Source organism: Balaenoptera ricei, chromosome 12 (assembly GCF_028023285.1).
Source record: "Balaenoptera ricei isolate mBalRic1 chromosome 12, mBalRic1.hap2, whole genome shotgun sequence".
Taxonomy (NCBI): Eukaryota; Metazoa; Chordata; class Mammalia; order Artiodactyla; family Balaenopteridae; genus Balaenoptera; species Balaenoptera ricei.
In genome coordinates this window covers 19,739,759-19,752,868 of record NC_082650.1, presented here as the reverse complement: position 1 = coordinate 19,752,868, position 13,110 = coordinate 19,739,759, and the positions used below count along the sequence as shown (strand labels likewise).

At 32.8% G+C, this 13,110-nt stretch overlaps 1 protein-coding gene across 4 annotated transcripts in view; it reads right to left on the bottom strand.

Annotated features, from left to right (window-relative positions):
• Positions 1 to 13,110, bottom strand: part of SHPRH (SNF2 histone linker PHD RING helicase) — an 85,571-nt gene that overhangs the window by 48,941 nt on the left and 23,520 nt on the right. For all 4 annotated transcript variants that reach the window (XM_059941047.1, XM_059941048.1, XM_059941049.1 and 1 more), the window contains 5 exons: positions 12,194 to 12,445; positions 11,292 to 11,370; positions 9,245 to 9,408; positions 8,874 to 9,130; positions 7,593 to 7,714 (listed from right to left, as the gene is read on the bottom strand). In XM_059941047.1, the coding sequence (XP_059797030.1) occupies positions 7,593 to 7,714; positions 8,874 to 9,130; positions 9,245 to 9,408; positions 11,292 to 11,370; positions 12,194 to 12,445 (874 nt within the window). The remainder of the gene's footprint in view (positions 1 to 7,592; positions 7,715 to 8,873; positions 9,131 to 9,244; positions 9,409 to 11,291; positions 11,371 to 12,193; positions 12,446 to 13,110) is intronic.

Genomic DNA, 13,110 nt, shown 5'->3' with positions numbered 1-13,110 from the left:
AAAATTATACTGAAAAACAAACTCTGAATTAACTTTTAATTTAAACAAACGGTTTTCTTCTTGTTAAAGTTAGTGACTACCAATCAGTAGTCATTAGGATGTTTGAAATTAAGGACAAATTTGGGGTACTTACATGTATTTATAGACAAATATTCAAAACACTATGACCATCGTACACATAATTCTCAGAAAAATAATGCACTCTTCTTGATAGGAATTGTTCTTATTGGTATTTGGCCAGAATGATTTACAGTTAATAACTACATTTCAAAAACTTAGGAATTCTTTCTATTTCTGGTCACACAAATCACTATTAGTCTGAGATTTATGCTGTTTTTTATTATACATAGTTAGCACCTTATTCAAATAAAGTAATTAAAAAAGTACCAAAGCACAGGTTGGCAAACTATGGCCCACGGGTCTAATCTGACTGCATTTTTGTAGGGTCTACAAGCTAAGAATTTTTTTAACATTTTTAATAGCTGAAAAAATTAAAATAATAATAATATCTTGTGACATATGAAAATTACATGATATTAAATTTCAGGGTCCATGAATAAAGTTTTATTGGAAGTCAGCCATGCTGACTTATTTATGTACTGTCTGTGGCTACTTTTGCATTACAATAGCAGAGCTGAATAGTTGCCACAGATCTTACGGTTCACAAAACCTAAAATATTTATTATCTGGTTCTTTCAGAAAAAGTTTGATGAGACTTCACTGAAGAAGAGATGAAACATTTTTAATGGCTTTGAGTAATGGAACCTATGTTATTTGCTGCCTGCGGAAAAACTCAAAATTGTTAATTGATACATACAATTAAAATAAAAATCTAACAGTGGCAAAATCATGGAATACAAGGGGAAAAAAGGTAAAGAGATGTTCTGGTTTTAGTTTGCTGAGGAAAAAAGGTTTTTTCCTGATCATCACATACACTTGCATTTTTATTTTTTTTAACTTTAAACTAGTTTCATTAATATCATGGATTTAGAACTTTGCTCATGGCCATAATGAGTTTTCCATATATACACCTTTGTAAATTTTGTTGTTGGTTCTCTCTCTCTCTTTGTTAAAGTTGATTTTATAGATGTAAATTTTATTGTGGTAAAATATACATAAAATAAAACTTACAATTTCAACCATTTTTAGAAGAGTGCAGTTCAGTGGCATTAAGTACATTCGTTCATACTATTGTGCAAAACACTTGCTTTTATACCACTGCTTTATATCTAATTCTACCAGTTATCTAATATAAAGCTTTCTAAAGCACACGTTTTCACAGTACTTTACAGTCATCCAATTTCTATTCACTTAAATAAAGGAGAAGATTATTTTTGCAATAATAAAATTGCATTACAATGTAGGAGTAACATAATTATCTTCACACAATGAACTCTCTTTGAAGAGTTCAAATTTTTGAAGATTTTTCTAAAGCTTTTCAAAAGACATATGGATTCTATTAATAGTTATACTATCATTTATAGAGAATAATTCATTTAACAATTTTCCCCTCATAATTATTACACCTTTTAAAGAAGGTACAATTACTAGACTATAATAAAAACAGTTGAAACTGAACTAGTCATTATAATGTTTTTTTTAATGCTTAGTAAAAAAAAAAAAAAAAGGACGTTTTCTGGGGAAGACATAAAAATATGCATATTCAATAAGCTATACAAGTTTAAGCCAAATATGGAAATACCTGTTCTTTGCCACTTGACGGCACTAACATTTCCAGGTAAACAAATTGTACTGGTTCCATATTGCCAAACTAATTTTCTCCAAAAAAACACATGTAGAAATGAAAAATGTATGTGACGATCAGGAAAAAAGTTTTCTTTCCCAGAAAACTGAATCTAAAACACTTCTATACCATATGTGTGTGTGTGTGTGTGTGTGTGTGTGTGTGTGTGTATGTATATATATTTCATGTATACATTGTACAAAATTGAAATAATACCATGTTTTTAATACCATAATCAGTGAGGACCGTAGAATATACATTGTATATCATATATATATGTTTGCATACGATATAAACAAATCCCTTTAGAGTTTGATATTAATTTTAGATTTCTTTTAGAAGTCAGATCTTTACTATCTGATCTCTAATATTAGAATAGTTTAAATTATATAAGTTAAATATGTAATGTTACTTTTAAAAATGTGTATCGTTTAACATACTACTATGAGTTAAACCATGGAAACTAAAAGTAGTTAATCCTCCACAATTAAGTTCATAATTACAATTAAATGAAGAATAGACATACCATTTATTAATGGACTTTCTAATAGGAACTTCTCTTAACAATTAGCAATAGTTTCCATCCATAGATAAATAAGTACAGTGGGAAGGAATACAGTGGAAACTATCTGAAAAGAGCAGTGAAGCACCTCCTGTTACACCACAGCACGGTGTTTTGCCACATAGGAGCCAACGACATGCTGATCCTGCTGGAGTGTTAGTGTTTGGAAATGATCAGATGAATAACCTTTTCTCCCAATTCCCATATTATGCATAACTTTACCACAGGGAAAAAGAGACAACAAATCTGACAAGGAGACTAGAAAAAAGGCCAAGTGAAGAAATTCATTTACTGTCTTAAGCTTCTGAGTCATAACAACATAGAATAAAATGAGGAATGCAGTTTTAGAATTAAGATGGGAAATCTGAAATTTATTTTTATTATTGTGACCATCTGCAAGTAACATATTACTCCATTTCAGAAATTTTTGATGGTGAGTTTCAACCGACTATAGACAGTATAATATTGAGGTTTACAAACGCCTGTTTGATAAAGAAGCAGACCTAGTATAATAAAAAAAATTAAATATCTGATTTGAAATCAAAAGATCCAGGGCCAATTCTCTGTCACTTACTAGCTGTAATCTTGAGAAAGCAACTAAGTCTTGTGAACTCATTTTCTCATATAAAATAGGGATGGTAATGCCTCAACTATTGGGTAATTATGAGGATAAAACAGAATATATACATATGATGGTGTTAATGCATAATATAAAATGCTTGCAGAAAAATGATCATTTCTCAGATATGAGGCTAGATTTTAATGACAATATTTTAAACAGCATATTCATTATTCCTGTATTTTTTAAGACCAAGCACACATATTTATTATCTGTGATAGTCACTTATTCTGTGGATTTTTATCACAATTATTCCACTCAACTAATTTGGGACTGTGAGAAGCTGGTATTAGATACTAATTATTAGATAATTTCCCAATTTTTGCCTATTTCCAGGTTGAAATAAAGGAAAGTATGTTTCAAAAAATGTTTTCTATTAAAAGTTGCCTTACTTAGTCTTTCACTATGGATTGTAAAGCACAGATCATTTTCGATTTTAGATTGATGCCTGGAATACTACATAGTCACAGGCACACAGCAACTGAGATGGCACTGATGAGGATGGTGATGATTAAGAATTACTAGAGAAAATCCAAACTTGCAAACACTGCTAGCTAAATTGAAACATAAATTTTTCTGGGTAACTGATTTATTTAAGGTCTTAATAGGTAAATGAGAAAAATGGTAAATTTTCTCCATAACTGTGCATCCAAGTAGACTAACAGATTAGTATCTTTGTGGGAAGGTTGAAGGAACTGGAATTTATCATGAAATGCCTTTCCAGCTCTAACACTATGATGAGCTAACTCCACAGATTTTGTGAGGAATATAGAAATAAAGAAGCATCTGTACATCCTAAATTATCAAAAGTGCTTAAAACTGTACATTACTTCACCATTATGAAATACTAACATGATGTCAAGGACTATAGCCTACTTAGTTTTAGAAAGACTAAAATCAAATTATCTAAACCAAAGCTATTAGAGGTTTAAAAGTAGCTTTATAAAAAGGTACACTTACATCAGTAATTTCCTCATTATTATAAGAAAACTCCTAAGAATCACTATGGTATAAAAGGTAGAAAACTGTACAATCTCTCACTACATTACAACTACAATAAATTGAAATAGTTGTTGAAAAGAGCACTTAGTGATTCACTGAAGTTGCAAAAAAAGTAACACTTGATTTAAGATAGCCAGAAAAGTTATCATGAAAAAGTCTAGAATAAACTTATGCAAAGAATGAATGATTTTTGCAAAGAATGAAAGGTAGAGGCACTGAATTAATTCCAGGTTTACTGTAAAAGTAAGTTGAGATAATGGAAATGAAGCTAATGAGTAAATAAAGTAACAGAAAACTGATTGTACAGTTTTACATTCTCATCAGCAGTGCATGAAGGAGAATTCCAGTTGTTTCCACATCCTCACCAGCATTTTATCTGTTTAAGCCATTCTAATGAGGGCATAGTGGTATCCCTGGTGTTTAAATTTTACATATACCCAGTGACTAATGATGAATATTTTCATGTGCTTTTTGCCATCTCTACATATTTATTGAAGTCTGTTTGAACATTTTGACTATTTTCATTAGGCTGTCTTCTTCTTATTGGTTTTTATTAGTTTTTTATGTTCTAGGTACAAGTTCTTACTCAGATAGGTGATTATTCTCTTGAGAGTGCCCTCAAAAGTAGAGGTTGTTAATTTTGATGAAGTCAAATTTATCAGTTTTTTCTTCTTTTATGCATTGTCCTTTTGGTGTCATATCTAAGAAATCTTTGCCTAATTTCAAATCACAAACATTTTATCCTTTGTTTTCTTCTAAAAGATTTACAGTTTTTTTTTTTTCTTAACTTCATGGTTGGATTCTATTTTACTTTGAACTTTTATTTATACTTGTAAATGTTCAGTTTTTAAAAAGTATGCATACATACAAAAATAACAAAGGCACATTAAAATCAGAATACACTAGAACTCACAAATAAACTCAAGTTTGTTCCTTGACAAAAAACAACCCAGACACTGTTCTAGATTCTGGGGACACAGCACTGAATAGAATCACTCCAAAATCCTGTCTTCAAGGAGTGACTTCATCCCTGGAAATTCCTCTGGATGAGAGATGTCCTGGCAGGGGATCTGGCCTGAGTACTGAAATTTCACATTATATAGCACCCTCTTTTTTATTTTTTGAACATATTAAAGTTTTATTGATCTCACACATATTTTCACACTTACCAAAGCATACAAAACACCTATGTATATATAATGTCTACATAGTCAAGAAGGTCGAAGCTTGATGATTCACTCTTATCACTTTCTAGATAAACACTCCTTTAATACCAGCAAAAATAAAAACATACTGATTGAAGCATCCATAATTCCTGAGATGCTCCTAGAAAATTAGTAGTTATTAGCTATTGCTGAATGATACATTCTAGCATGATAAAAATGTACACAGTAGGAGAGGTCTATTATAACACATGGGGTAGTACATTTCCAAGATTTTGAATCAACCAAATGTTTTTTGAAATAGAATGAAAGTGAAAAGAGGCCCTCCTATAGTGCCTAATATAACTGTGAAAACACAATGTAGGGGGAAATGTAAGAAAACAGAAAGAGACTGCTTAATTCCTTTCAAACAGAAAATGAATTGCTGAGGCAGTTCTCACCATCTTATTTATATATCGGACTGCTCGCAAATCATGTCACCCACCAGGAAGCAATGCATCAGAAAGAGTGCAACAGTGTCACAATCCCGAAGAAGGGGAGAGAGGTGCAGCCGAATGACAAAAAGGCACCATCAACTCAAAAAAATGCAAACGGTTTTATGGATAAATATCATATAAAAGCATCACATGGGAGTCAGAAACTAGTTTCAGAAACTGCCTACAGGCCAAAACAAAAGATGCTTATAAAAAGGACTCACATTTTGTGAACTGAAACTTGGTATTTCTTGAATACCAGAGATTTAGAGATGGTCAACTACCATATCTGTGAGATAAGCAACTAGCTTCTCATCCTCCTCCCCACCAAGAAGCAAACAGAACAAAACAAAACCTGGCCCTGTTTTCTATTTAAAGAACACATTTTTTTCTTTAAGACATACAACTGTCTGTGGAAATGTTTGTGAGGGAATACAGACTTCCCGTTTTACTTTGGAATGTAACTTTCAATCAGTCCTTGGTTACTGTTGTCTTTAAAGAGCCACTTCCTACAGAAGAAGCATTAACTACTGAAGTCCGAAGCACACAGTAGCTTTTCCTAAGGTTATAGTTGTCTATGATTTTAAAAGAAAGAACCTATATATTTCTTTTTTTAAAAATGTAATCAATCAATATTTTTCTTATTGAAGTATAGTTGATTTACAATATACATTTCTTTATAAAAATGCTTATAAAAGTTTTATGGTTTTAATTTCAGTTTAACATCCTCTTTATTTTGAACTGTTTATATAGTGCAAGGTTAAAGTTGAACTTTTTGAATATGGATAACTAATTGTTCCAGTACCACTTACTGAAAACACTAACCTTTCTCCACTGAAATGCCTTTGCGTCTTTGTTGAAAAATCAACTGATGATAAATAAGTGGGACTAGTTCTGGACTCTGTTCTGTTCCATTGGTCTACTTGCCTATCTTTATGCCAGTATTATACCGTCTTGATTATTATAGCTTTAAAATAAGTGTTGATTCAGGTAAATCTTCCAACTATTTTGTTCTTTTCCAAACTTGTTTTGACTATTCTAGGTGAATTTTAGAATCAGCTTGTCAACTTCTATAAACAGCCTGCTAAAATTTTTGTTTGGGAAAATTCTGATTGCATTGACTCTGTATATCAATTTGAGATGAATCAGCATCTTAATAATATTAAGTCTTCTGATCCATGAACATGGTATAACTAGGTATTCTTAAATTTCTCTCAGCAATATTTGTACTTCTCAATGTTTTTGTGATTTTTGTATGGGTCTTGTACATCTTTTTTCCAAGTTGATGTCAAAGTATTTCATATTTTTTTTGATACTACTATGAATGGTATTGTTATAATTTCTTATTGTTCATTCCCAGTATATAGGAATAAAATAAATTTTTATATATTCATCTTGTCTTATGCAACCTTGCAAAACTCATTTATTTGCTCTAGTAGTTTTCCTACATAGACAATCACATTGCAGCAAATAAAGATAATTTTATTTTTTTCCTATTCAATCTGATTAATTGTTTGTCTTCCTCTATTAAGAATTTAAGGTCCACAAGATCAGAGACTACTTTATTTTACTGTATTATTTTTAGTGCCTAGATCATACCCAGCACACAGCAGACATTCTAATATTTGTTGGGAGAATGAATTTATAAACACTATTACTTTGTAAATCAATGATCAATATTCACTTGAATGTGTCAAATTTTAACCATTCTTCTATTTCTAGGCATTTTGGTTGTTTCAATTGTTCACTACTATAGACTAAGATCAATAATTTATTGCCAAATCTTTGTTCACATTATAATTTCCCTAAAAAAACTTCTAAAAGTGGAAATGTTTGGTGAAAGCATATGTAAACTTTGAAGGTTTTTGAAGTGTTCTGTATAACTGCTCTTCATTAAGCTGAACCTATTTAAATTACGATTAGTACCATGTGAAAGTGTCTTTCTTGGGAAACTTTGATTTCTACTATAACTAATCTTCCTTATTAAGTGTTTAGAAGAACCAGAGATAACAAAGCAATCACCTTCTACCTTTAATGATGTGGATGCCTGCTAAGCCATTGAGGGCACAAACTAGCTGCCGATGTGCTTCTTCACATTCAGTTCCACATTTCTTCTGCAGGGATGTCAGCAGTTCCTCCATTGTCATGGTGCTAAAAGAAAAGGGAGATTGTTCAGAACTAGAAAGAATCCTAAGTTAGAGTATTATATTACATAAGATCAAGAGTACCAGACTCTTACAGAGTCTTTATGATCTTCAGTATCTTTCTGTTTACCCCCATTTTCACCATTATCACTTTTAGCTTGATTACCTCTTACTATTCTAGCAAGCATTCTTCTGATCCCATCATTCTTTAACTTTCTCTCATTTCAGTCAGTGAAGACCAGAACTAGGAAAATCTTCCTAAAGTACAAAGTACACATGATATATTAGAAACAGTATGGGTGTGAGAATGTAACACTGAATCTGCATCCTAGCACTAAACTTAATTAACCTCTAAGAGCCTGATTTTTTTTAATCTGTAAAGAAAATGAATATTCTCCAAGGATCAGCTCAAATGCCATTTCCACCAGAAGGCTGTCTAACATTAACTACTTTATATAGAAATTACTGTCATACTCTAATTGTCCATAGCAATTCATATATACCTCTTGTGAAATACATCATGTTTGCCTTACGTTATAAAGATCTATAATCTTTGTCAGCTCCTTTATTTGTCTATAAACTGCTTAAAGGCAAGGACAAAAGTCAAATTCCTCTTTATGTTTCTTACAGCACCTGAAAGGGTATCTTTTTAATATCAAGTGCTAAAAAAAAGGCCAGTTCTTGAGTCACAGTCTGATGAACAAAAAAGTTTCTGGGACAATAGAGTATTGTGGGCATAAATAACCTTAATGTATTAGAAAGGAATAATCAAAGAATATAGCTAGCACGACTATAAAGAAAATATTTAATGGTAATCTAATTCATCTAATTCCTGATGTGGGAACCAAAAAATATAATGCAAAAAGAACAAAAGCCTTTCATATCTGGGGTGCACCAGAAAACAACCCCCCCCCCAAAAAAACAACAAAACCCTACAATAGTTCTAATTTTAAAGAAATGTTCAAAACCATGAAAATAATTTTGATGTGATTCTCCTTCACAAATGGGGTTCCATATCAAAGAAAAATCACCACACTGCTTTAAAAATAGCTGACAACTCAGTTATAATACCCTGAATGAAACTGTGGGCTAGGAAGCTAATTGCTTAAATATTGTCTATTACTACTGTATTACCAATTGCAGTATAAGAAAATTGGTAATAAAACCTTTTCTGGAGTGGCAAGAACTCCCCACGAACAGCCTGTGGGTGGCAGCAGGCCTGCCTGAGCCTCAGCAATGGATACAGGATGGAGGTGACAGTCCTTCTGTCCAGGCTGCTGAGCTTCAAAGCCCAGTCAGAAATCTTCCTGAGTTTTACTACTGCATCCTGGCAGCACACTTCATGTTGACGGTGATAGAAATGTCTTTCCACTGGAGAAAAGTGGAGCCAGTGGATTTCTTCTGTCTGAGGGGGTATCTGGATCTATACAGAGGAGAAAAAAGAAGATTTCACCTGGAAATTTAACTTTCTACCAAAATTCTGCTTTTCTTTTTTTTTTCCTAATACCCTTAATCAATAAAAACTTATCCTACTGACTTGGTCAATCACATCTTTCTTTGCAGACCTCCACAGTATCTTGGCAATAAAGCTGTAGAGGAGCTGAGGATTCTTCTTGCAGTAAGGACGATAGAGAAGTCGAACCCACCAGTGTTTGACACAGTAAGGTTCAATACCAAGAAAGACCACTAACCCAAAAAGATCTGAAAAGAAAGAAAAAAAGCACACTGAGAATACAGACGGTGCCCAACTTACAATGGTTCGACTTACAATTTTTTGACTTTACCATGGTGCAAAAACGAATGTTGTTAATTAATAAATCATCAAATCTGATTTATCTCTATCAGTCTAGCATAGTGGATCTCAACTGAGGTGGAGGTGGAGGGGTGCAATTTTGCCCACTGGAGACATTTGGCCATGTCTGGAGACATTTGTGGGTGTCACAATTGCAAGAATGCTACAAGCATCTAGAGGGTAAAAGCTCAATATCCAAAATGCCCAGAACAGCTCCCCCCAAAAATGAATTATCTGTCCCTAAACATCAATGGGGCTAAGGTGGAGAAACCCTGGTCTAACACAAAAAGAAAAAAAATGAGACTTCTACTTCCAAATACAACATAGTAAGTCACGTCAGGCTAACATTCCCATTGCAACAACTACAAAAAGAACAGATATATTACAAGAGTCATAGTATTAAAGATATCAGCGAATCATGGAAGCAAAGATGAAAGATAAACTAAATTTCTAGAAATTTGGGAAAGGCTATTTTTTAAGGTAATTTGGGCATGAGAAAACTTTTGGGGGTGATTATGCTGGTTGCGGAAATAAACTCACAGGTAAATACATATGTCAAAAATTTATAAATTTTACATTTTAAATATTTACAGTTTCATTATATGTCATTTATACCTCAATAAAGGTGTTTAAAAAAATTAATAAAAAATTTGTTGAATGGTGACAAGTGCTCAAAACACCTGCCAACATCTTATTCAACCAAAATAAACTAACTGCCCAGGGAACTGAGGAATTATTGCTCATATTTTTTCAATATTAAAATTAGAAAAAAAGTAACTTTGATAGTCATTTTCTTTTTTCTATACCTTCTCAGCTAACTTTTGAGCTGAATGATATCTTATTAACACCTAAATATCATAATTGGGCAGTTTCCAATGTAACAGCAGACCACTAAATTTGGCCTTTTAATTAGTCTGATATTATTCTATAACTATGTTTCACAATGTAACTTACTAAAATTATACAGGTATTTAAATATATACCTAAAATCTTCCTAAAAAATATTTTTCCCCTAAAAATAATCATCAAAAAAAAATTGTTTTTCACGTCATTGTAATGGATGTTGATATTTTTATTTTAGCAGAATGATAAGTTATTCTGCTAGAAACAAACAATATATGAAAATTTGAATTTTCAGAATGATAAATTTTGAGGATGAATATTTGCCACAGGACTCCAAGAATATTTATATTTTATAATTTAACCACATTTTAATGACAGCTTTTCAGGAAATTTATTATGTAAAACAACACATACTTAAACTTTTAGTTTTAAATATTTGCAACTTGAACAAAAGTTTTAAAAATGCAGTCTATGTTCTATGGAAAAAATAAGTTATATGAATGAGATTAATGTAGAAGCATGAGTTATACTGTGTGAGCGGGAGGTCCTTATTTTTATAGACACGGCCAAGTGAAATTAATTCCTTTTTCCTCTCTCTCTGGCTCTTTCCCTCTTTCTTTCTTGTCAGGTTCTTCCTGTTTTCTACTCACCATTTGGAACTTTGAGTTCAAGTCAGGCCTATGTCTACACTGTTCAAGCTTGCACAGTAACTGCTCAAATTAGGACAATGGGACTACTCACCATATATCTATCCTCATATATACAAACAAAAATCACTTGATTCCATTTAAAAAGGTAAGTGTTTGAAACTATTAGGAGTCAAATATAAATACATATATATTCACTTAAGTAAGGATTTTAGCCAAAGGTAAACATAAAATACTTCTTGTTCAAAAAAATTAAGCTTTTCAAATACATGCAATAAATATGTGAGAAAACCATACATTACCCTCCAATCCTCTCTGTACTGGAGTGCCACTGATGCACCAGCGGTTAATCCCACTTAAGCGCTGAGCCATTTCTGCAGCCTGATGGGAGAGAAATATGAAATAAAAAAGAAAAGAAAAAAGACACAGGAAAAACTCAAAAGTCAGGAACATGTTTACTTATGAAAATAGCCCATGACAAGCTATGTTTCAGGTCAGATGCATCTGCTCTTATCAAACACTTATCACACTCAATATTGAATGTCATATTCAACAGGCTATCTTCTAGTACAGTGGTTCTCATTAGCAGGAGGCTGCCATGTGTCCTTCCAAAGAGGAAAGGTAGTTCAAGTATGTGTAGAATGAAAATACCCCCTGAATGACTGATACATTCCCTAGACCACCCCATCCTCCAGATGTGAACCACCATGCTAATAGACATGATTTATAAATTCAATTCAGGTTACAGACTGACCAATGAAGACAGAATAAAGACATACAACAAAGTCTGAATAAAAATTCTGTCCTCTAAAGTAGTATTTTTCTATTACCATTTGGTCTCTCTGATCAAAAAAACTGCCAAAGTTATCAGAGGCTATATGATGAGCCTTCCACATAGCAGAAATGCTTATAAAAGTCCCTAAATACTTTGATCTGCATCACACAAAAACTGCCATCTTATTCAAATATACATGTGCATTGCATTTAGAGCAATGATTCACAGATTACCAAAATAATTCCTAAGGATTATATAGTTCATACACAGAGAAAAGCAAATGTTGAGTGTTCAAAGGCAAACTTTTGGCCAATGTCAATGCTGCGGGTTAACTACACTTAAACTATTAAATTTTCTATGAACAGTCTCCTCCAATCCCTTTCCCTTTTCTCTTCCCCAGTCCTCAGAAGGTTCTGCAGAAATTCTCACTTTTACAGTAGGACATTCAACCATCTGAGCTTCATCAAGGCAAATCCTCCACCACTCCACAGCTACGAGGGGGCTGGGAATGGCCATATAGCGCTTCTGGTTCCTTAAGCGACGTCCATCCTCACTATTGCTGTGTGGGATATCTACATAGTTTAGTTCTGAACGAAGGACATCGTAAGTAATGATGACTATATCCTGTTCTGCCAAAAAATGAGGCTGTAAAAAACCATCTTTCTTCACTCCTTGATATACCTAGGAAATAATCAGCATAGACATAGTTATTGCAGAAAGGCACATCAAAGATACTGAAATAGTCATTTATTTATACACTTACTGAGCCCTTTCTATTTGTTTAGAACCAAACATGCTATAAGATACATCCTATACCTGTCTAGAGAAAGATGCATTTTAGTGTGTAAGACTAATAACATAAGTAATGTGAATGGAACGGTAAATGTGAAGTAAATGTGAAGGCTCACAGTGGAAAGACCAATTCTATGGCTAAGAAGGTAAATTCAGAGAGGAATTCAAATTTGTGGTAGATCTTGAAGTACATTTAGGAGTCCTCACAGGTGGAGAAAAAGGGAAAAGGACTTACAGGTAGGTGGGCAGATGGAATAGCTTGTACAAAAGCACAATGGTGTGAAAAAGTAGAACAATAAGAACTATTATTTACTGAATGCCTTTTATATTTCAGACACCATGCAAAGTTTTATCTCCTACTTTCAACAACAATCCTGTTAGTTGTTATTATTTCTATCCCACACATAAGAAACATGAAGTGACTTGCTCCAAACTGGTAGAGTCAAGATTCAAACCAAGGTTTGCCTACCCTACAGAACAGAGCTCCTCAATGGCAAAGATGGTGTTTTACATATTATTGTATTCTCCATGCCTATCATAGTGGCTGAAATCTA